The sequence below is a fragment of the Typopeltis vanoorti genome, chromosome 1 (assembly GCF_054136105.1).
Source record: "Typopeltis vanoorti isolate ZY-2024b chromosome 1, IOZ_Tvanoo_1.0, whole genome shotgun sequence".
Taxonomy (NCBI): domain Eukaryota; kingdom Metazoa; phylum Arthropoda; class Arachnida; order Uropygi; family Thelyphonidae; genus Typopeltis; species Typopeltis vanoorti.
The window spans coordinates 184,573,787-184,599,428 of NC_143549.1; the positions used below are offsets into that span (position 1 = coordinate 184,573,787).

The 25,642-nt window shown below is 37.5% G+C and overlaps 1 protein-coding gene across 1 annotated transcript in view; it reads left to right on the forward strand.

Annotated features, from left to right (window-relative positions):
• Positions 1-3,129: 3,129 nt before the first annotated feature.
• Positions 3,130-25,642, forward strand: part of alpha-Man-Ib (alpha-Mannosidase class I b) — a 268,163-nt gene continuing 245,650 nt past the window's right edge. The window contains exon 1 of the mRNA XM_090400333.1: positions 3,130-3,345. Within this exon, the coding sequence (XP_090256459.1) occupies positions 3,181-3,345 (165 nt within the window). The 5' untranslated portion in view covers positions 3,130-3,180. The remainder of the gene's footprint in view (positions 3,346-25,642) is intronic.

Below are 25,642 nucleotides of genomic sequence, written 5' to 3' on the forward strand. Positions count from 1 at the left end.
AAATACTCAGCACTCTGGCGCTTTGTTTGGGGCTCATACTTAAAACACCACGTTCAGTCCCCGTAACGATCGCTTCAAGGAAGTTGAGTCCTTAGGAGCAGTTTAATGAAGTTCTTGTAGTGTTCAATTCGATACATTTTTTGGTCGTCAGTCAACTTGTGGGGCACAAATCGATTTACGATTTGTGCCCCACAATAGTTATTCCCATCTACAAAAAAGGACACAAATCTGATTGTAACAATTATCGTGGAATCAGCTTACTTTCAAAGTTATATGCAAAAATTTGTGTATATTTTTATATATTTATATATATTTTATAAAATATATGCAAAAATCTTAGCATATAAACTTAAACGTATAATAGACCCAAAATTAATAGAAGAACAAAATGGATTCAGAAAAGCAGCGAAATCAGACAAAAACTTGGAATTACAACCTCCCTAAATGAAACAGTTATTTGCTATAGAGAAAAATGGAAAGAACACATACTAAGAATGAATAGAAGCAGAATACCTAAACAAATTCTAAATTACCACCCAAAAGGTACTCCATGCAGAAGAAGACCCTTAAAAAGATGGAATTGAGTCCGGAACAGGCCACTTGGCCTATAACCCTGGAAAGGAAGAAGAAGAAGAAGAAGAAGAATTATCTTGAAAAGGGTAAACCAATAACCAGGGAATATTATTCTGATAGTATTCTCTTGTTAACCAGACTAGGTTCACGAAAAAATGCATGAGAAAAGACTCGGTTTGCAGACAAAACAAATCATATTTCTTCAGGACAATGCACCTGTCCACAAGTGTTTTGGCAATGGAAAATCAAGGGATCTGCACTATGAAATAGAAGTCAGAGGGAGCCCCAGATTTGGCTCCCTCTGACTTCTATCTCTTCCCAAAACGACTACTTAAAGCTCTTTTTATAAGCTCTTTTAGGTGGTGCTTTGTGAATATTACAGTTATTGTTTAATTAGCCTTGTACCTGTATGATGCGTGTGATACTCAGGTGAAAATTCTACGAATAAGGAATAACTTACGTGAGTTAACTCTGTTATTATTATTTGCTGTAAATAAAAATGGAAAGAACACATACTAAGAATGAATAGAAACAGAATACCTAAACAAATTCTAAATTACCACCCAAAAGGTACTCGATGCAGAGGAAGACCCTTAAAAAGATGGAATTGAGTCCGCAACAGGCCACTTGGCCTATAAGCCTGGAAAGGAAGAAGAAGAAGAATTATTTTGAAAAAGGTAAACCAATAACCAGGGAATATTATTCTGATAGTATTCCCTGGTAGGTTCACGGAAAAATTTGTGAGAAAAGACTTTGTTTGCAGACGAAACAAATCTTCTTTCTTCACGACAATGCACCTATCCACAAAAGTGTTTTGGCAATGGGAAAACCAAGGGATCTGAACTATGAATTGTTACAACATCCACCCTATTCCCCAGATTTGGCTCCCTCTGATTTCTATCTCTTCTTTGCTGGTCAGCGTTTTTCTTTGAATCAAGAGGTGACTGCAGCTACAGAGGGTATTTTGCAGATCTTACTGAGAACCACTAGAGGGACGCGATAATTATCTGAAGCATCGCTGGAATAAATGTATTAATCTTAAGGGAGATTATGTTGAAAAATAAAAATAATTTCGAACATTTTTTCATTGTTAGACCGAGAACCTTTCAGGCCACCCTCGCATATAGGCTGTCAGTATTGCGAAAGCATAACGGGTGTTAGTTCTGTGTCGAGAAATGTAAAGATGCAATTTGGATTAAACAGATTACAAGCCGTGGATCACATTGATGGTACTGTACTCTAGTAAAAACAGATAAAGATAGAGATTTAGGGATGGTGATAGGCAGAGAGTTAAAGATGCTAAGGTATCCCATAAGATTACTTGGCTACTGAAGAACACATTAAACAATAAACATAAGGAAGTTGTTATTCCTTTTTATGAGGCCTTAGTACGTTCACTTCTGGATTACGTTCTTCAAGTTTGGTCCCCTGGGTTTCTTGGGATGAGTTAGCGGTGGAGATGATTCAGAGACGAGTGACGAAGATTGTGAGTGGTCTGTTTAATGTTCCCTATAAAGATAGAGTGAGGGTTTGTGGATTGCAGAAGTTGGTTGAAAGGAGGAAAACATTGGATATTATAGAAACATTTAAGTTGCTTAAAGGATTTTATAGGATTTATGCAAGGGAAATATATCCGCACTTGGATGGAGGGACTAGAACAACAGGTGGTCCCTGGAAGTTGAATGAAGGTGTGGTCAGTAGGGTTTCAGGGCTAGATTTTTTGCTTGGAAGGGTTGTGAATGAGTGGAATGGGTTGCCAGATTCAGTTGTGAGTGCTTTGTTAATGGTTCAAGGAGAGGTATGATAGATTGTGTGATTAGTTTGGTTCTCCCCCGATGAGTCTTTGGACTCTATGGAGGTTCCCGTACCATAATAATAATAATGTTATGGTAAGGGATACGAGATAGCGGTGTTTGTGTGATGTCAGTGTCCGGCCTTCAATTCTTCTTCTTTTTCTTCTCCCTTCCACATATTAGGCCTACTGGCCTGTTACAGAATCTGAAAGAATCTTAAGCTCCTCACGTCGGCGACGGGAATCGAACCCAAGACACTCCTTTCCTTATGATTGTGAAGCGCATAGCCACTAGGCTAACCGCGTGGACGCCTTCTATTGTGTGATTGCCTGAAGGTGGAGGATAGCTGCCCACTTCATAAAAGGTTTTGACGGTTCAGCGGACTTGTGTATTGAAACAAGTATTTTATGGTTAAAAATTATATTTTTTTTTAGTATACGGTTCGTATAATGTCAGCTTTAGTGTTTGTATTTAACAGAGCTGCTCTGCACGGTATTTGAGATTGTAAACGCCACTCACCCGAATAATGGATGAGTTAAGCTTGTGGTCAATATTTTCTGTTTAGCACTGACTACGAAGCTCTGATGAAGAATGGGATCTTCTTATATTCACGATTTAATAAAAATAATTCAGTTTTATGCACCTTTGTTAATTATTAAACAACTGAAATATCATATATTTTTACTGTATTCAACACTTGACTACCGTTAGATGTCTTGTTGTAAATTCGACAGATGTGCGTGTGTGTCAAGTGCCTATTTGTTTCTACAATCGCTGGTGATATGCAGTTTGGTTGCATGTTGTTTTTCAGGTCATGACAGAAGATCGTTCCGGCGTTTCTTCCTGTCTTAGCGATGTAGAAAAGGGTTTTCAGGGTACAGAAGAAAGTGCTTATCAAAGGTGGTTGCGGTTTTCCATCGGGAGTGGAGAGCCGTCTGCTCATGGAAGTACGTCGACAAGTCGGAGAAGTTTGCGAAGGGTACGATACTTCTTATCAAAATAAACCTTCTGAACATCGCCGCATTCTTTGCATGCGGTTTTTCGTTTATTATTTCTGTTTATTACGTTTGATTGGGTTGGTACTGAAATTGTTTTTCTTACCATTTTTAACGTTAGACTTGCGCAGAGAGTTGATTAATCGCTAGTTTAGAATCCAGGTTTAGAGATCGACTGATATATTTATGTATCCTCCTATGCTGTGGAATGGGAAGACATTTTACAGTGTAAATGAAAATCTTAAAAAAAAAATGGGGGGGAGTTTGCTGTCGAATAGCAAGTATCGCTGTGAAATGAAATTTTCAGTTATTCATTATTGAGGAATTCTAGGAAATAATTGAACCATGTGCCCTTGCTTACAACGATGCAAGATCATTAGCCCGAATTATTTGTTGATTGGAAACGATGAAGCTATCTGCAACATGTTTCAAGTCATCGTGCATCATTGTCAGCATACTACTCAGAAGTAACTACCACGTTGCTTATCTAAATACTTGAGCGCCTAATGAAATGATACTCAACGCCACTCATATCGCCCATGCGTGCATAAATAGAGTGGGACTTAAACAAACATAAACAGAACAGACCTACTGAAGCATAATTTCTCGTCAGGTAATGTACCATAAATAAACACATTATTTTAACCCAATAGTCTTTCATTACAGCCTTTGAAAAGCCATGAACACCTAGAATGTGAATTTGAACATTCGACCCAGCTAACACAGCAGAAGCAGGGTTGCATTCATTGATCAGATAATTTCTGATTTAATTAGTGAAGTTTTCTGTTATTTTTACAATATTTCTTGATGTTTCGTAGGTTTGTTAAAACAACCTGAAAAGCAATTTTGATATTAGTAGTGGAGATCACATAGACTCTCTCTCAAATACAGAGTTTGTCATATTTTCATCAAACCTCCATTTCCTTTCCATCCCTACATACATTCTTTATTATCCAGTAAATGTACTTTTGGATACCAGCTAAAGAAATGTTGCTTCTGAGTTGTATGCAATCACACTTTGACCTAGCATTGAGTTGTCATTCCATTTACTAAATTAGTACCTTCATTAACCTAAATTGTCAGTTTCTAACAGTCATATGCCCTAAGCTTCCACATATTCAGAATGACTGTAATTTGTGAAGGGCTGCTTCAGGCTTTTAATCCATGATTTATAATAAAGAATGTATTAGCCCAAGCACCAGAATCCTTATGGTCACTGCTATCATAACCCATTAAGCAGCTAAGGCATTGTCTAGGGGCAGCAAGTTTGAGGATGGCCCAAAAAACCAGCAACATAGTATCTCAAATGTAAAAATACCATTTTTTAACATATTTTCTTGAATTTAATGCAGGGGATAGTGGCTTCATATACCCTAACATAGAGGCTACATATACCCTAACAGCAATCCTCCTTATAGTATGGAGGATATGGACAATAAAATGACTGTATGCATCACCTAATATTCATAGGTGTCAGCATGGTTAGCTGAGTGGTTACGTGCTCTCTCTGCAAACATATGTCTGGGAAAGGAGGGTCCTGCATTCGATTCTCGTCACTGATGTGAGGAACTAAGGATCTTTCTCAGATATAGCAAGTTAGCTGGTTTTGGGCATGGACTGTAGAGTTTTTCTCCCCAGTTTATCTGGGGTTTTTCCTCCTGCAAAGCAGGCAAACTACTCTTAAGAACGCAACGTTTCAGACAATTACACGTTTGAGCATGGGGGTAACGACCCCACTTCGTAGTGAGTTTAGTGAGTTATGAAACCCAAAATTGGAGGCCAGGGGCTGTAGTGCCAAAGAAGTAGTAGTAATATTCATAGGTAGTCACCTTTCAAGGACTAACTTCACTAATCAGATGAGAGTTGCTTTCAGACTAAGCTGGTCATTGATAGGTAGTATCTTAGCAGCAGCAGCAGTTTGCAACAGAAACTGCAAGAGCCAGTGGATCAGAACACCACATTTCTTTCTGTTCTCCCATCTTTCTTTGGGAACGTTTCCGACTCAATTTTATTTTCTTCTTCATCTTCTCTTAATTGGTCTTCCTATTGGCCTTTTGGTTCATTTTACACATTCTTCTTGTAATTCTGTCTTAATTTATTCCTTATATTCAAACCACTTCAAGTGGGGGTTCAGAAGTATTCAACATTGTTCTGAAACATTTATAATGTCCACATTTCTTATTCAATCTTTTCTTGTTTTTGCTAACACTGACCTTGCAACTTTTATTTTCATTTCTTGTATCCTGTTTTTTTTTTTTTTTTTGTTGTTTAAGTGTCTGCTGCATGAAACAAAATGGGCCATTAAATAACCATTAAAAAGCTTTGTTCCAATGAAATCCTCTTTAATATCTCCTGATGTGAACTTCCATCACTAGAAGGTACACTTCCCAAATAGTTGATGTTTTTACTATGCATCAAAACTTTCCTGCAGAGTGGTCCAACACCATTAGCTGACAGGTTTCATGAAATGACACAATTAACTCAGTATGCTAAGACCCATAACATTGATAAATGCAGAATGATAAGATTTTATAAGAACATTATTAAAACAGAGTATCAAATTCCAGACCAGCACTGAAGATTTTAGTTGGCAAGGTTGGTGATAGCAACTGCTGTCCAACTTCCAGCCGCAGACTAAATTTCCATATTGGTGATATTTGCATATGTCTTTAGGTGGGTAGTTGATTTTCATCTCATTCCATCACATTGATTATTGGAGGCTTGAATTGATTTTGAAAAGTATCATGTTTGGTTTCTAGAGCTGGATCTTGGATCCAAACTCATCATGTTAACACATTCGCTGCCAACTACGAGTATACTTGTAGTGGGTAAACCTGCTTCACAAGCCAGCTACGAGTATACTCGTAGGACGCTTACCTCCGGGAACGAGATTATTGTAGTGACCTTGAAGAAGTGAAAATGCTTGGCTTGTGGGGCTAGCTTCAAAACTGTGTATTCCCATAGAACGTATATGCTCTGTACAAGCCAACTACGAGTATACTCGTAGGAAGTTTACCTCCGGTAACGAGATTATCGTACTGACCTTAAAGAAGTAAAACTGCTCGGCGTAGGGGAACAGACCATGCCAAAGTAGCGTGGCAGCGAACGTGTTAAGGTTGAGACTCTTGTTTCACAAATTTATTCATATTTTATAGTATGGTGATAACTTTTTGATTTATTCTAATATTCCTACATTTAGTGTGTTTGACAAAATGCTACATGTCATCCTGCTGTATAAACTGCATTTGAAAGAGATAAATAATTTTGTATCCAAGATAAGTGTGGTTATTTAACAAAAAAAAACAGTGTTTGGAGAATTAGTTTTTTACATTACATTTCTATCTAAAAATTAGAAAAAAAGAAGTGAAAACATTTTTCATATTATTCTGTGTTATGATATGTTATTATTATACAGGCACCTTCATGGAGTCCGAAGATTCATCATGGGAGACCCAATCTATCCACACAATCTGTCATACCTCTCCCTGAATCTATTAACACACAAAGCACTCACAACTGACTGGCGACCCATTCCACTCATTCACAACTCTCCAAGCAAAAAATCTAGTCCTCACACCCCTACTAACCACACCTTTATTCAACCTCCAAGATGACATAATGTTTTGGTCCCTCTAGCCAAGTGCTGAAATGTTTCCCCTGCATCTATCTTATAAAACCTTTTAAGCAACTTAAATGTGTCTATCATATCCCATCTTTTTCTCCTATCAAGAAACTTCTGCAATCCACACACCTTCAATCTATCCTCATAGGGAACTTTCCACAGACCACTCCTCATCTTGGTCATTTGCCTCTGAAACCTCTCCACTGCTTCCTCATCCCCAAGAAACCTAGGGGACCAGACTTGATCACAGTAATCCAGATATGGGTATATCAAGGCCTTATAAAGAGGAATGACATCTTCCTTAGCTCTACTGTTAATGTGTTCTTCAATAGCCAAGTGATCTTATGAACTACCTTAGCAACCGTAACAATATGTCTTCTAAACTTTAACTCTCTTTCTATCACCACTCCTAAATGTTTGGCTTCATCTGTTTCCTGGAGTATAGTGCCATCAATATGATACACAGCTTGTAATCTGTTTATTCCAAATTGTATAACTTTACATTCTTCAACATTGAACTAATACCCATTATCTTTTCCCAGTACAATATAAATCCTATATAAATCATCCTACAAGCTCTATGCATTGGCTTGATTAATATTACTCTACCTAATTTTGCATCATCAGCAAACAACTGAATATTTCCTTCAAGGTTATTTCCTATATCATTTATGTACAAATTAAACAGCAATGGTCCCAACAGCAAACCTTACGACACAGCACTAATCACCTGTTTTCACCTAGATTCTGCTGCTCCATAAACCACTTTTTGATATCTTTCCAGCAGCCACCTTCTTATCCATTTAACCAGTGTCATATCCATCCACTACAAATTTGCAAAACGGTTCCATGTGATGTTCTGTCAAATGCCTTTGGAAAATCCAGCAAAATCATCGTGCATCCATTTCCTTTGTCCAACTCTGCTGTTACTCTATTATTAATATTATTATTTGTGACACCTCCAAGGAGTCTGAAGACTCATCGCGGGAGGACACCTACAACTGTCTCAACCACTACACCGAACCTCTACTATGAATCATCTCCATCAACGCCATCTACCGCCCACCTCCACCACTACCACAGCTAGTATTTTTTGTCTGTAAATTGCGTGTGTTCTGAAGGGCCGATTTGTCTGTATGCAGGATGAAAAACTTGAGTTTCCGGGAGAAAAAACCCTGCTACCTCTGTAGGAGATTGGCTAACTCACCTTCGATTGAAATCGTCCAGATAAAGATTCCTCCCGTCACAACAAGAATCGAACTTAGGCCTATTCCAATCGAAAGGCGCAATGTACCGTCGTTCTTCCAATTGCGCTACGGAGGCGCTATAAAAAGTTAGTAAATTACTAAGGCATGACTGACCCTTCACAAAGCCACATTAATCCTCATACAGTGTCATATTTTTAACTACCCATTCTTGAATTCTTTTTTTTTTTACAATTTTTCTAGTATTTTTACCACCACACCTGAAATATTGATTGGTCTATAATTTGCTACTGTAGTCATAGAAACTACTGTAACTTAAACAGCCTAGTCAAAGGCATTGCCAGTTCCGTTGCACATTCTTGCACAACAAAGCTGATATCTCATGTAATCCCACAGCTGTATTTACATTGAGATTCTGCAGAACCTCCAATTCATCCACCTCTGTTTGTACATTAATCTCACATAGGTTAAAGTAGTAACCTCACTAGGATGATATGCCCTTGCAAATTGGTCACTCAGTAACTCAACTATTTTATTTGCTTTTGTCTCATCATGACCATCATCAGTTATTAAGGTTAATCTTCCATAGTCGTTTTTCCTCTTACTTGCCACATAACGAAATAACTCTTTGGGATTTCCTTTGGCCTGTTTGGCCAGATTATTCTCATAATCTGATTATACCTTCCTTGCCATGCTAATTACCTTTCTTTCCTGAGCCTTGTACTGTTCAAGTTTGCTTGGTCACCTTTCTCTTTATATACCCTCCACATTTTCTTCTTCTGCAACTTGTGCTTAATAATATTACTCATCTAACTCCTACCTGATTAACCCTCCTTACCGTAGGTATACATTTAAATGTTGCTTCCTCTAGATCAGCACTTCCCAAACTGTGGGCCACGTTTTGTTGAGGGGGACCGTGAAATAATGAAAACAAATTTAAAATGTTTTAAGACACAGTAGTTTTTTTTTTTTTTTAAATCTTAAAAGAAACATATTTCATTTTTATGATTTCTTTTTTGTTCTTTTTTATATTTTAATGGAAGAAATCACATATTGGTGTTGGTTAACAAATTTTGCTTCTTGCATATTTTGGTGATTAATGAATATTAGTAAATATATGCTTATTCATATAACTTTTGTTTCAAAGGTATTGATAAGCAACACAAAAAAGATTACAAACCAAAATCTTGAATATAAATTGTATTGAATATAAATACAGTAAATATTATAATAATATATGTCTGCATTACGATGTTTTTTTTTTCGATGGGGGGGCCATGAAATATTTTAATTTTTCCAAAGGGGGTCTTGGCATCCATAAGTTTGGGAAGTACTGCTCTAGATGACCCTTAACTATATCCCATGCACTACTAACATCCTTACCCTGCAGTGTTTTATACCATGGTACAGATTTAAGCTTCTTCCTAAGCATGACATAATCACCCTCCTTGTAGTTCCACAAATACCCCTTTTTGATAGAATATTCGTCATATTTTACAAACTCCCAAGTCAAGACTGCATAGTCACTTTCATCAGTGACTATGCAGCCTTGAGCTATCCATAACCAAGTTGTCACCTTGGTTATGGATAGCTCCTATGACTAAGTGCAGTACTCTCCCAAACCTAGTCACCTCTATCACATTCTGTCTTAAGTAATTATCTCTCAGCAGGTGTGTGTGTGTGTATGTATGTGTATATATATATATATATATATATATATTCTATTTCCTTCCTGCCATGTGATCTTTCTTCCTTCCGGTCAACATCTCCATAGTTGAAGTCCCCCATAATAATCACTTGACCTATACTCATGTTACTAATTTGGTGATGCATATCTTCTAGATCATCTGTGGAACTCCTTGGTGTATAGCACCCCAAGTCTTACTGGCCTTAGTCTCTCACCAGATTACTTCAAATGAACAGCCACCCTCCCACCTGTTGCCTATTCTTTTTGGTTGCAGTTCATCTACTATCATCAGCAGTACTCCTCCCCCCCCCATATTTTCTTCTGTCTTCCCTGTAAATACTAAAGCCTTCACATTCAATCCCTGTAACTACATCATCTGCTGTTAGCCAAGTGTCACTAATGCCTATAACTTTTGACGAGGTTGACTAACCAATTCCAAAAATCCTCCCTCTTGTTCCTGATACCCTTGGCATTAGTATATACTAACTGCAGCATCCCTTTAGTCTCCCACCCACCTTTACTTTCTGAATTGACTATTCAATATTTTTTGCTTGAGAGACTAGATTCCACACTTGGTCATTCTCACACTCACTCACTTCATTGGGCGCCCTCACACAAACTCACTTGCTTCCACCCTAATTGCTCAAGTTTCCCTGAATTTGCCCTTCAGCATGCTCAGTAAACAAAGTTCTCTTCAGACACCATAACCATTTAGATGCAGTCCATCAACACTGTACAAATCCCTCTTTCCTTCAAACAGAGACAACAGATCCAAAGTGTGGGTTTGGTTATCTGATGTAAATATTGCACTTCCTGGTATGACATTGGTTGAGTTAAGCCTGGAAAAAATTATTTTTGTAACATATTCAGGTATGTATATATTCAGAGAATAGAGATCTTCAAGTTGACTGTGTCACGCAGACTACAGACGATACTGTATAAAAGAACATGCAGGTAGTTTATCATGTCTATACAGGAATGCTAGGAGTATCAGAAACAAAGGGACACAGTTTGTTACCTTAGTCAGTATGTTGGGGGCCTCAGATTGTAGGCATTAGTGAGACCTGGCTATCCGAATGAGATACTAATTGGTATCGACTGTAAAGGGTACAGTATTTTTAGGAAGGATTGGAGAGGAGGTGGGCATGCTGCTAATGATATCAGATGACTTGAAATCAGTTAGTGTTGAGACCTATGATTGTAATGCTAGTAACAGTGTTTCATGTGGCAGTGAGTTTGAAGCCATCTGTTGTGAGGTGGAATCTAACAAGATCAAATATAGAGGGATGTTGTTACAAACCTGGTGGATTGGTTTCTAGTGATGAAGAAATGCATCACCAAATAAAGATGATGGGTGCAAAAAAGAGTGATCATAATGAGAGGGACTTTAATTATCCAAACATTGACTGGGTAGCAGTAAAATTTCATGAGAAGAATGAAATTGAATTTATTGAGCTGTTGTGAGACAAGCACAACAGCTCAACATCTCAAGCAGCATGTGATAAAAGGAACTACAGGACAAAGCGTGTTAAATTTGATTAGTGTCAGAGGGTGCTTCAGTTAAACATGTAATTATTCTGCCTCCAGTTGGTTACAGTGATGATATGGTACTCACTTGGGAAGTGGCTAAATTTATGAGTGTTCCATTCAAGAAAGGTTAGATGCTGAACTCAAAGCGGGAAATTGTGACCAACTGAGGAGTATACGGAGTTCAGCACAATGGTATTGGCTGCTGGATGGGAAGAATATCAACAGTGCATGGGTAGCATTTAAAAAATCCTTAAATGATGCAATATCAGAATGTGTCTGAGTTGAAAGAATAAATAGGGTAGGAGTCAAATGGATGTGTCTTATCAAGCAAGAGAATAGCATGTGCATAAGGATGATGTCCATTATGAAAATTATAAGCAGCAGGCAAGAAGAGTCGCAACTGTTGTACGGAAGTATTAGAGGAGGAAGTATCAGAGCTGTTGCACAAACTGAATAAGAATTCAGCAATAGGGATATATCAGCTTGGGTGCTAAGAGTGTTCAGCTGAACTGGCTATTCTTTTAACCAGACTATATACTTATTTTTTGATAGATAACTCGCACCTAATGTATAACGCGCACCCCCAACATTTTCATCACTCCTTTTGATGTATAGATAACGCACATGCGCCAACTAGCGGTAGAGTTAGGAAGTACAAACAGAGGACGGAGGAATTCTTTAAAAGCACGTGCATTGCTAGTAGCAATGGTCGATTTTTTTTAATTCCAAATTTTACAATTTTCACATTATTGGGGAGCACTGTGACATTACTACGACTACAATTGAAAAGTAGGTGTACATTTTTTGTATTTTATGAAGTTACATTATTCCGTACGTCCTGTTTTAAAATATTTCATAAAGTAAATCATTATTTATTTATATTTTGTTATTAGATCTGAATTACTCATGGAAGACAGAAGTACTTCTTGGAGAAAATCCTACACAGTGCAATTCAAGCTTGAAGTGGTAGAAGTAGCAAAGGAAAATGGGAATCGTGAAGCTGGTAGGTTGTTCAGTGTTGGAGAAAGTAGTGTTCATGAATGGCGAAAGGCTGAAAGGTCCTGAAATGTTTGCATACGAGGAAACGTGCTATGAAGTTTAGAAGGTGCTTGTGGCCAACCATAGAAAAAAAACTGTTTGATTGGGTTGTTAGTGAAAAAGCTAAAGGTATGAGAATATCTACTGTCCATGTGTTGCAGGAATCGAAAAGAATTGCGCAAAACAATAATATAAAGGATTTCAAAACCTACCCATCTTGGGTTTTTGGATTTATGAAGAGAAACGATTTAAGTGTGCACTCCTCCACTAATGTTGGACAAAATTTGCTGTGCGACTGGGAAGTGAAAGTAGCTAAAACAGGGCACGAAAGTTGCTACAACGGGGCACGAAAGGTCTAACTTTATTGTGGTTCTCTGTGTAACTGCAGATGGTTCCAAACTGTCGCTGATTGTGATTTTCAAAAGGAAGACTGTTCCAAAAGGTTGTGATTCCAAAGATATTATTGTTACTGCTAATGATAAAGGTTGGATAAATTCCGAGGTTATGAAATTTTGGTTGGAGAATGTGTGCTGAAAGAGAAAAATGCATTTTTCAACCCAAAATCTTTGTTAGTGTTGGATTCGTGTAGGACACACACACACACGACAGCACAAGTTAAAACAATTCCAAATTGACTGTTATTCCAGGTGATTTAACAAAAAAAACTCCAATCCCTTGATCTTGTAGTAAATAACCCATTCAAAGACAATTTGTGGGCTAAGTGGGAAGACTGGATGATGAATAGCATCCATGAAAATAACAAAACAGGGCAGATGAAAAGAACGTCATATAAAGATATAGTTACGTGGATTGTAGAAAGTTGGGCTGCTATAAGTGAAAACTGTGTTAGAAATGGTTCCATTAAAGCACAAGGGAATGCAGTGGTGTCCAGTGACAATAATTATGAAGCTGAAGAAATACCTTTAAATTGCGTTAAAAATGAAATTTTTAACGCAATTGATTCTTTCAATATTGAGTCTGATGAAGAATTTTTTGGATTTGAATAGTGTAATGTTCAATAAATATTAAGTAATACTTCTACCTTAGTTTTGTTATTACATTTGATTTACCTCTCATACCTTTCAAATGTATGTATACCACTCATGTTCATTTTTAACAAATTTAGACTTTGTATAGATAACGCACGCATTATCTATCAAAATACGATAATTTGAGTCTTGGAATAGGGAAGATTCTGCAGGAGTGGAAAGAATGTATGGTAATTCCATTGCACAAGAGTGGTACAAAGGTAGATGTATCCATCTATCAACCTCTTAGTATCTCAGGAGTTGTTTATGGTATGCATTCAGAAATGGGCTGAAAGAGAATCTATTTTGCAATGAGCTGCATTTTTACTTAGGGAATGTCATGTTTTAGGAACTTGCTCACATTCCATAATAATGTAACCATTCATATAGACAAAGGGAATGGATATATATATATATTATAAGATTTTGCTCATGCTTTTGCCAGAATACAGCATAGGATACTGTTGTATAAATTAGAGATTATGGGTTTGGATTATAAAATATGAGCATGGATAAGATTATGGCTGACTGACATATCAAAAAGTGGTATGCAGGGAATGCGAGTCTGCAAGATTTAAGATAACCAGTGGTGTACCACATGGATCTGTTCTTGGTCCATTTCAATTTCTACATTAATGACATTGGGAAGTATTTGACAGGCAACATATAGCTATTTGCTGATGATACAAAGATAGATAGGGTAATCAGGAATGCAGCTGATTTGCAATACTTGAAGAATGATTTGAATAGGCTAAAATTGTGGGCATTGAAAAATTCAAACAAGGTCTTGATAAGCTCTCTTGGACTATTGTGTCCAGCCGTGGTCTTCTGGTTTCTGTTTTGATTCTTATACAGTGGAAACAGTGCTAAAGGGAGTATTGAAAATTATATCAGGATTGTGGAAGGAAGACTGATTATGAAGACATTGACAATTTTAGACAGCAGACACTAGCAAACAGAAAGAGGAGTGATATGATTGAAACAAACTTCAGGAGCTCTTAAGTGGAGTTCTTGTTTTAAGTAATGTGGTTGCATTTTACAGTAGTTACAAGGGCAGTGAATGAGGGTAAAGCCTACACTGTTTTTGTGCAGTCGACAGTAGCATTGTTGTCCATGAAACAACTGTCACCTGATGAATATAAAGTCAATATTGCAGGATGGACTTGATTGACAACAATGTTCAGATATTCCTTGGAGGACACTCAACCTTCCAGCCCTATCAGAGGACCTGTTCTGTACTATCAGAACATGCCCCACATGATGACACCACTTCCAGAGCCTTGAGTTGTGTTTGCAAGGCAATCTGAGTTCATTGCCTCATGAGGTTCCTGACAAACTCTCTGAAAAACTGTCAGTACAGAACAAGGTGTTCCATGACCGATCAGGTTACATGAGTTTTTTTTCCCTTTCTTTCAGTGTCTAGTCATGATGTTCCTGACACCACTGTAGATGAACTTTCCAGTTCCTTGCAGAAATCAGTGGTTTCTGCATAGGCATGCAACTGCCATTTCCAATTCTCTTCAATTCTCTGCACATAGTTCGGTGAGATATGGGTCAGGAACAGCCTTCATTAAATGCTTTGGTCAATTGCTGCATATAATGAGTTCTGTTTGCCCATACAAGCCTGCTCAGATGACAGTGATTTTGTTTGTGACAGACTTTCTTAGGACCACAGTTATGCCTCTTAGACAAGCAATTTGGGTTTATTTTTGCTGATTAAACATCCCCAGGATATCCCACCTTTTGAGAAACCAGTCAGCTCTGCTGTTTTTAAAATCATGGTTTCAGCCAAACAATTTTCTATTGTGGATAATCCAGTCGGGCAGGCATACACCGTTAGTTCTTTAGCAAATTTCAAAAGATCCTTTGTTTTTTCCCCATTATGATCAACACTATTGACAAGTACTGACCAGCAGCATTCTTAAATTATTGCCTAGAACATGTGGTGATGCACATGACCAAGTATTTTGCACATACACTGCATAAGTGACTTTTAAGTACACCTTCATCAAGGTCTCTAATTCAGTGCCCATGTAGTGAACTTGATTCTGGGATGTTAGCTGTTGAGCAGGAGGAGGAAAGAGCCTGATTGTCTGAGCCATTCTGCCATATAGAGAACACATCATCATTGGTATATCTTAATCAGATAAAAGGTTTGAGAAATGCAGTATCAAGACCATGTTTTTCAAAATGCATAAAAAAATTGGCCAAAGGAGGGGAAAAGGAATAGAGAAAGAGAGCACATTAGTGTATCATATATCTGTTAGTATATGGTAAAATTGAGATAAATGTTGTCAGCAGAGAAAGCATTTTTCAGTAAAATGTCAGAAAGAGGGATATTGGTAAATAAAGAAGTGACATCAAAACTCACAATAATATCATTATTATTAAAATTAAATTTTGAATTCAAGATTTGAAATGAGTAGGATTTTTAATATAAGATGAAGCAGCCAGTAAGTGAGGATAAAGATTTATCTAATTTGGGTAGTTTACAAGAGGGGGAAGGAGTCAGTTGCATCTACATCCTCTTTCTAAACAGTGTGGTATTATTAAAACCCCTCGTTAACAGTGCCTCCAACTTCTGTTCCAACCGGGCTTCTTTCATAGCAGAAATCTTTATTCACCAGACCTTTCTGTCTATAATGGCAAAAAAAAAAGATTAACAAATTAGTCCTGCCATCCCTTCAACATACAGAGTACGATAATGCTATTGTTTTTCTTTATATCCAAGGCATGTTGATAAAATAACCAAGACTCTAATGAAATATAACCTTTGCACTTCTTTCAAACCTCATTTGTTCACTGGCCATAGTTGTGATAGCAGATATGTTTCTCATGTTCATCGTGGTGGATGCAGACAGATGTTCCAGTATGACCATAAATGATAAGTTGTAAGAATACAGAACCTTGCAAACACCTGGAACAGAGAAGTGAGGAAGTGAATCCTTTACAGGAAGATAAGGGCATTCAGCTTTCATGACTATGACCAGTCAGGTCTTTCTTGACCATGCTTTGGATACCTTGCACTGAATCAGATGGAATAAAAAAACTACTATGCTTTGCCACAGCAAATACAAACTTGCAAGACTTTTTTTTTTTTTTTTTAATCAGTAGTAGATTTAAAAAATTAGCCTTAGCCCAACAGCTAAGTTCTCCACTTATTGTGTTGTGTGTATGTGGTATTACAATTTTGATATTCTATCCCTGATGGTGTCTCTGTAACAGACATGAAATACTGGAACAAATAAACTCATGTTTAACTATTTTTCTGTGCTGTATTCATTTCATTAAAGACCTAACTATGAGTTTAAACCACCACCACCACCTAAGCCTAAATATTAGTTTTTTTAATTCATCTTTCTTTACATTTGCTGGCTTGTAGCAACATCCCACTAACCATTTAAAATTTCTGCTATTCTCAACCTCATACTAAATGGCTTCAAAGCCATTATCACTATTGCTTCCCTTGAAGTTCCACATGGAGGGAAACACAACACAGCTACTTCCTTCTCCTGTAAAAATGCTATAACCATCATATTGTATTCCCTCCAGTACGCTATCCTTTGTCAACTACATCACACAGATACCAATAATTTACTACACAACTAATTTTATCAAAGCCACACACAAACTCTTCATCCTTATTCCTTATCCTCCCAGCATTGGTGAAGCATTGTAACTTTCCCCTGATTCATTCTTCTTTTCTTCCTACAGTACCTTTTATTTGACAAGACCCTTTATTTATTGCTACCACTGAGACCATCCCTGCATCCTTTTTTTTTTGTAATGTTGTTCCAACCCACAAAAGGTGATTTGCAAACCTATGGCACATTTTGTACTGTGGTTAGGCTAAGGATTTTATTTTTCTATTTTTATCAGTTTTATATATTTTTTTTGTATTTTTAAAAATTTATTTTTTATATAGTCCAGAGATCAAACATGAAACTTTTCAAGCCACTTCGAGCCTCCAGCAAGTGGGGTGGTGGTACACACTGGGTGATGAAATTCATCTCCCACCTAAAGATGATCACAAATATCCATGCTCACAGCAGGATTTGAACCCACAGCCTGTTGGTTGGAGAGCAGATACGCTAGCCACTTGGTTAACTAGGCTGGCTGCTTATTATTTATATGGGTACTCCATGGAGTCAAAAGACGCATCATGGGAGACCCACACTATCCTTTAACTTCACTGTTGGCACCCATCACAACCACCTCTGCAATCTATTTCACTCATTCACAACTCTCCAAGTAAAGAGCTGCACATCCTTACTAACCACTCTCTTAGACAACTTCCAAGTGTGTCCCTTGTTTTCACCCTAATCCCCATGTATTAAAAAATTTATTTTGTGTCAATTGTATAGATCCCTTAAGTAACTTAAGTTTCTATCATGTCTCTTCTCTTCTGCCTTTCAGCCAAACTCTGCAACCCACACAATCTATCCTCATAGGGAACATTTCATGGACCTGTCACAAGCTTGGTTACTTGTCTCTGACTCCTCTCCACCACTTCTCGGTTCCTTAGAAATACAGGTGGCCAAATCCGTGTATAATAGTCAACATCTGGCCAAATCATAGCCTTATAAAGAGGGATAATAACCTCTCTATCTTTACTTGTTAGTGTTCTTCAACATCCAAGTAATCCTCTGAACTATTTTGCCAAATCTTGAAATGTATCCTCTGCATTTCGAATCTCTATCCACCATCACTCCCAGATGTCTATCCTCATCAATTTCCTTTAATCTAGTATCATTAGTATGATACAAAGTACATTAACATTTTACAACATTAAATTGACAACCTTTGCACACACTGCCAATTTATTTAAATCATCCTGGTTTTTTAATTGGCTAACTAATAAAATATCTACATCACCTTTATCAACTATTGCCCTCTCTAGTTTTGCATCATCAGTAAACAACTGAATCTTCCCTTTCAAATTTTCTACTATATCATTAATGCACAAATTGAAGAATAATGGTTCTGGTACAGAACTCTGGGGTATTCCACAAGTCACCCTCATTTGCCTTGATTCCACTCAACCATACACCACCTCCCTGTCCATGTCACAACCTCATATCCATTTCCATTTGCTCCAACTTATATAATAATTTTCCATGCAGTGTTCTATCAGATGCCTTTGCAAAGTCCAGCAGTATCATAGTGTACCATTTCCTTTATCCAATTCTACTCTCACCTTATAAAATGTGAATAAATTACTGAAGTAGAACCTCTCTTACAAAACCATGCTGTCCCCCCCCCCCCCCATAGAGTGTCATATTCCTCTCCACCCATTCCTGAATTTTACTTTTAACCAACTTTTCCAGTATACTCCAACTTCAGAGATACTAATTGGTCTGTAATTTGCTACTTCTGTCTTGGAGTATGGGGCTGCATGTAATTCAACTGTTTTACCTTCTGTCCACTTTATTGGAATCTTGCCAGAGCTGAGATTTAGATTGAACAACTTTGTCAGAGGCACTGCCAGTTCACTTGCACATTCTTGTAGCACATGAGCTGACATACCATCCAGATCTATTGCTGTATTTACATTGATATTTTTCAATATACCTCCACTTTATTTACATTAATTCTCACATTAGTCTTTGTCACATCAGTAACAACAAAGTCACTACATGGATGATATACCCTTGCAAAGTGATCACTTATTAATTGAACTATTTCTTCTGTTTTTGTCACTTTCCTACCATTAGCACAGAATAAGGTTATATTTTTGCAATTATTCTTTCTCTTACTTGCTACTTAGCGAAATTTAAATTTACTTTAGCCTGCTTACCTAATTTTCTCTCAAAATTGATTTATTCTTTCTTACCATACTTGTTATGTTTCTTGCTTGTACTTTATATTGCTCATGAGTATACCGATCACCTTTTTGTTTATATTTCTTCCACAGTGCTTTCTTTTTTGCAGCTTGCTTTATTTATATTGCTATTCATTCACTTAATCGCTACTCAGTTTATCCTCTTGATCCTGGGTTTGATACCGCCTTGCTCAAGCAATCCCTTAATACTTCCCATGCATCATTATTATTGTTATTACAGGTATCTCCATGGAGTCAGTAGACTCATCATGGGAGACCCAAACTAGCAAAACAATATCTGTCATATCTCTTCTTGAATTCATTTACAGACAAAGAGCTCGCAACTAAGTCAGGCAATGAATTCCACTCATTCACTACCCTCCAGGCAAAAAACCTTGTTCTGACACCCTTGTTAACCATGCTCTTCTTTAATTTCCAGTGATGACCTCTTGTTCTTCCATCACTATCACACAGCTGAAACATTTCCCCCTGCATCAATCCTATAAAAACCTTTCAGTAATTTAAATGTTTCTATCATATCCCCTTTTCTCTGCCTATCAACCAACCTCTGCAATCCACAAGCTCTCAATCTATCAATGTAGGGAGCATTTTTTACATCACTCACCAACTTGGTCACTCTTCTCTGAACCCTCTCCACAGCCTCCTCATCTCCAAGGAATCCAGGTGACCAGACCTGAGCACAATTATTCAAATGTGGAAGTATCAACAACCAAGTAATCCTATGTGCAATCTTGGACACCTTAGCAACGTGTCCTCTGAACTTCATCTCCCTATCCACCAACACCCCCTAAGTCCCTAGCCTCATCAATCTCTTGGAGTACTGTTCCATCAATGTAGTACACAGCTGGTAATCTTTTAATCCCAAAATGCATGACTTTACACTTTTCCACATCGAACTGACATCCATTATCTTTTGCCCATTCTACCAGCTTATTTAAATCATCCTGCAAACTTTCAACATCAACTTGATTTTTTATTGCGCTACCCAACTTTGCATCATTAGCAAACAACTGAATATCTCCCTGTAAGCCATTTCCTATATCGTTTATATACAAATTAAACAACAGTGGCCCAAGCACAGAGCCCTGAGGCACACCACTGGTCACCTGCCTCATCCTGGACTCAGCTCCTCCATACACCACCTTCTGGTATCTCTCCCTGAGCCATTCTCCTATCCATATCACCAATTTAGTATCCATTCCCATCTGCTCCAATTTGCATAGTGTTCCATGGGGTATCCTGTCAAAAGCCTTAGCAAAATCCAGAAGTACCACTGTGTAGCCAGTTCCTTTGTCCAACTCAGATGTCATTTTATTATGAAAAGTTACTAGATTGCTAAGGCAGGATCTACCTTTAACAAAACCATGTTGGTCTCTATAGAGTGTCATATCCTGATCCACCCATTCTTGAATTTTGTCTAACCAACTTTTCCAATACTTTTACCACTACTCCTGAGATGGTGATTGGTCTGTAATTAACTACCGCAGTTTTAGAGCCACCCTTATGCAAAGGAACCACTTTGCCTAACTTCCACTCCCTGGGGACCATACCAGAATTCAAACTTAAATTAAATATCCAAATAAGAGGGGGTTGATAATTCATTTGCACATTCACGCAACACCCGAGCTGATATTCCATCTAAACCTACAGCAGTGTTTGCATTTAAATTTTGCGATATATTAAATACCTCTGATTCTTTAGCTTCAATTCTCACATTAGTTATTGCTACAGGTACAGAGATATCCTCACTTGGGTGATAGACTTTTGAAAAGTGATCACTCAGTAACTCGACTATTACATCTGATTTCGTCACTTCAATACCATCAGCACCCACTAAAGTTATCCTTCCGAAGTCATTCTTTCTTTTACTTGCTACATAGCAGAAGAACTCTTTGGGATTATCCTTGATCTCTTTGGCTAAGGTCTTCTCATAATCTGATTTAGCTTTTCTTACTATGCTGGTAACCTTAATAGCTTGAGCCTTGTACTGCTTATGGGTGTACTGATCGTCTTTCTCCTTGTAAATTCTCCATAACATTTTCTTTTTTTGCAGATCAAGCTTGATACTACTGCTCATCATCTAACGCCTGCCTTGTTTGACTTCCTGACCATGGGGACACAATCTGATATTGCTTTCCTCAGATACCCGCTGATTTTATCCCATGCACTGCTAACATCTTTCCCCTGCAATATGTTCTGCCATGGGATGGCTGCAAGCTCACTCCGAAACTTGTTATAATTGCCTAACCTGTAGTTCCATATATACCCCTTCTTAACAGAAAAATCCACAGATTTTGCAACCTCCCAAGTCAATACCACATGATCTCTTTCACCAATTGGAGGTAACGAGGACACCTTACTTATGCATATAACCTCTGAACCAATAACCAGGTCCAACACTCTCACACCACATGTCCCTTCAGTTATGTGCTGTTTCAAGTAATTATCTCGTAGAAGTTGTATGAACTCCATTTCCTTTTTGCTACATGATATTTCCTTCTTCCAATTGATATCACTGTAATTAAAATCCCCCATAATAATCACTAAACCTGCATTCATTGCATTAGTTTGCTGATGCATGAATTATGCATGAATATCCCCTCTGTACTCCCTGGTCTATAGCAGCATCCAACTGTATATTTGGTTGCATTGGTCACTATTTCGCACCAGACTGCCTCAAATGAACTCTCATTCATGTCTACTACTTTCTTTGGCTGCAACTCATCAGCTATCATCAACAGTACTCCTCCCCCTGTTCTATCTTCTCTATCCTCCCTGAAAATACTGTACCCATCACATTCAATTCTAGTGACTACATCTTCTGCTGACAGCCAAGTTTCACTAACGCCTACAACTTTTGGTGAGATTGCACTGACTAATGCCAATAATTCTCTCTTATTTCAAATGCTTCTTGCATTGGTATACAAAAATTGCAGATTCCCTCTAGATCTTGTACTGGCTTTAGAACTGATATATAAGTCACTAATTTCAGTAGTCCCATGCCAATTTTTATCCCCTCTCTTCTGCAATTTATTCTGCATATAATGATCAATAAATATACAATCAGTGCTAAAATTTCTCTCTCTTACACTCAACCTTTTCAATATTAGTTTCCTTGCTAAGTTTGCCATAATTGCAGCTTTGTAGTTCCACATAACCCTTTCTTGACTAAAAATTCAACATGTTGAACAACCTTCCAGGTCAAGACTTCATGGTCACTTTTCCTGATTGGTGGTAGAGTTGCTACTGTAGTTATAGATAGATCTTCTGATGCTGTTACTAGATTCAACATTCTCAAACCCCCTGTCCCTTTCATCATATACTGATTCAGGTAATTGTCTCTTAGTACCTGTATAAATTCCATTTCCAATCTGTATCCCCATAGTTGAAGTCTCCTATGATAATTGCTTAGCAGGCACTCATTGTGTTACTCTGCCAATGCATATCATCTGCAACTTCTTCTGTATCCCCAGATCTATAGCAGCAACCAACAATAAATTTTGTCCTATTGGTCTCTCTCTCTCACACACCAAGGCTGCTTCAAATGAACCATTTCCATCAGATTCACAATCTTCCTTAACTTCTATTTTTGTTGGTTGAAGTTCTTCAACTATCATTAATAATACCCCTCCTCCTGTCCTGTTTCCTTTATCTTCTCAGAAAATACAGTATCTGTTATATTCTATTCCTCTAACTACATTATTCTCTAATAACCAGGTCTTGCTGATGCCAATAATTTTTGGCCAAGTTGAACTGACCAATGCCACCAATTCCACTCCCTTATTTTTGATACTTCAGACATTCGTGTACACACATTTCAACATTCCCTTGGACTTGCAGTTACCTTGCATAATGTTATTACCTGCTCATTCAGATTCGTAACCTGGAAAGGTGTACCCAGCTCTTTGCAATTATTCCTGCACTCATACTCATCTATCTGACGATTGCTATTTCCTCAGTCATTCCTGCACTCACACTTATTTATTCTAGGGGTAGCTAGACACATGCTTGATTGCTTCCCTATAATATCTCTAGTTTTCCTGGTTTTGCTTCCAAATTCTCACTGAACAATACTTTTTCCGAGTCTAACACCAAAATCATTGAAGTGCAGTTTATAGACATTCAGGCCTTTTTATCCATCGGATTCACTCCATACATCTATGAACTGCACACCATTCCTCCTACACAGTCTTCTCATTTGGCCATCATGCCCTTTCTTCTCAATTCTATCATACTGAGGTAGCAGCAGACTCACAATTTTTACTTTCTTACTCTTCATTTTTGCTTCTTCGAACAACTTTTATATCCTCTCTCATTACATATTTCTCACCTTTCAAATCATTTGTGCTTATCAAAATAATTAACTTGTTCCCTTCTTTCTTCAAACTTCCATCTTTACTAAAATTCTTTATCTTGGCATCTGGGAAATCTGCTTTTGTCATATTCTAATTAAGTATACCACTTATACAATAGAGAATACTGTAGTGAATCCCCCATACAGTATTCTCTCTCTTTTCTTCCAGTTTCTTGCACTTTTATGCTTTTCCCATTCATTCGTTCTTCCCCCCTCTCTCTTTCTCCCCCTCCTGCTTATACACTTATTCTAGGCTTGCAATCATAGTCCCACTTAATTTTCGTTTCCCTGCCTGGATACACACTTTATTTTTCCCTCAGCAGTGTGAAGCACAGATTATTCAAATGTAGACTATCTCCAGCAAAAAGCTTCTTCCTACCTTCAATTTTTTTTTTACATATCCATATACTTAAGGTCTGTCTTCTATACATCTTAGCTATCATGCCATTTGTAATCATCATTGTTGTCAGCTCCTTGCTATCTCATCTTATTATTAACACACAGTTTTCTTTCTCACACTGTTCTACTTCACTTTTCTAGTAATGCTCTCAAATCCTTAGCTATATCATTAACCTTTTTTTGTAGATCATTTGTTCCTATCAGTTCTTCTGTACTTCTCCACAGCTTCAGTCACTCTGCTTATCTCCCTTCTCAAGCACACCTTCAACACCTGCTCCATTTTTGCATTTTTCACCACAGAGTCCCCAAACAACGCATAATACTTTCCAACAGAAGGATGTTGGAAGTTTTTTTTTATTATATTACTTTCCAACCTTTTACTGTAATCATCCATCTTTCTTACACTTTCACCTGATCTCTTCTCTAAATGCTCCCCCCCCCCCCACAGGATATTAGAAATGAACCTCACCAGTTCATTTCTAATATCCTTACTCATTTTTCGTGCCACCTTCATCATTTTCTGGTTTTGTTTCTTAACTATTCCACTGTCTCTCACTTCTTCTTTCTTGCCGATCTACTGTATCATTCACTGCTATTATACTGCATTTTTTCTGTCTTATCTTCATCTATACTGGTTATTTCACTTTCACTACTATTGATATTTTTTTATTATCTTATTTACTACTAATTACTAGTAATTTTTTATTATTGCTTTGTTACTATTGATAGTTTTTTATTATTTTTTTTATTAGAACACCATATCCTTACTCATTTTTCGTGCCACCTTCATCATTTTCTGGTTTTGTTTCTTAACTATTCCACTGTCTCTCACTTCTTCTTTCTTGCCGATCTACTGTATCATTCACTGCTATTATACTGCATTTTTTCTGTCTTATCTTCATCTATACTGGTTATTTCACTTTCACTACTATTGATATTTTTTTATTATCTTATTTACTACTAATTACTAGTAATTTTTTATTATTGCTTTGTTACTATTGATAGTTTTTTATTATTTTTTTTATTAGAACACCATCTGTGTACTGTTTCATTATAACAGCAGCATAAAGCAGCATTTGGATAATTTTATAGAGAAACACTGGTACCAATTGCTTGCTATAATAAATTTAGTTTAATCCTTTATCAGTATAAGCAAACAAAGTTTGCGCCTGAAGTATCTTCAGGACCGAGGCAACTCGTGGTAAAGGTGGACCAAGCTCTCATCACTCCTTGTCTCAGTATCTCCCATAATGCAAAGCACATCTCCTTGTGGACATGTATAATGCTATGCATTAAGGGAAGGGCCACTACCCAGACTGGTTTCGACCTTTATTGAATGTTCAAGTACAGGTCAAACTCCAAAAACTCAGCATTGTTCCCCTCAGTAATAGGCTCACCCTGCCACTGAGAAGAACTCTCAGAACCGGTTGGCAGCTGAGCCTCAGTCTTCATGGGCTACAGCGTTGCCATTCATCACCCAAGTTTCCAACCAGTTCCGACCTTTATTGAGGTGTCGTCAGTCGGAGCCAGACCCAGAAGTGGTGGGTGATACTAAGGCAAAAGCAATGGAGAAGTC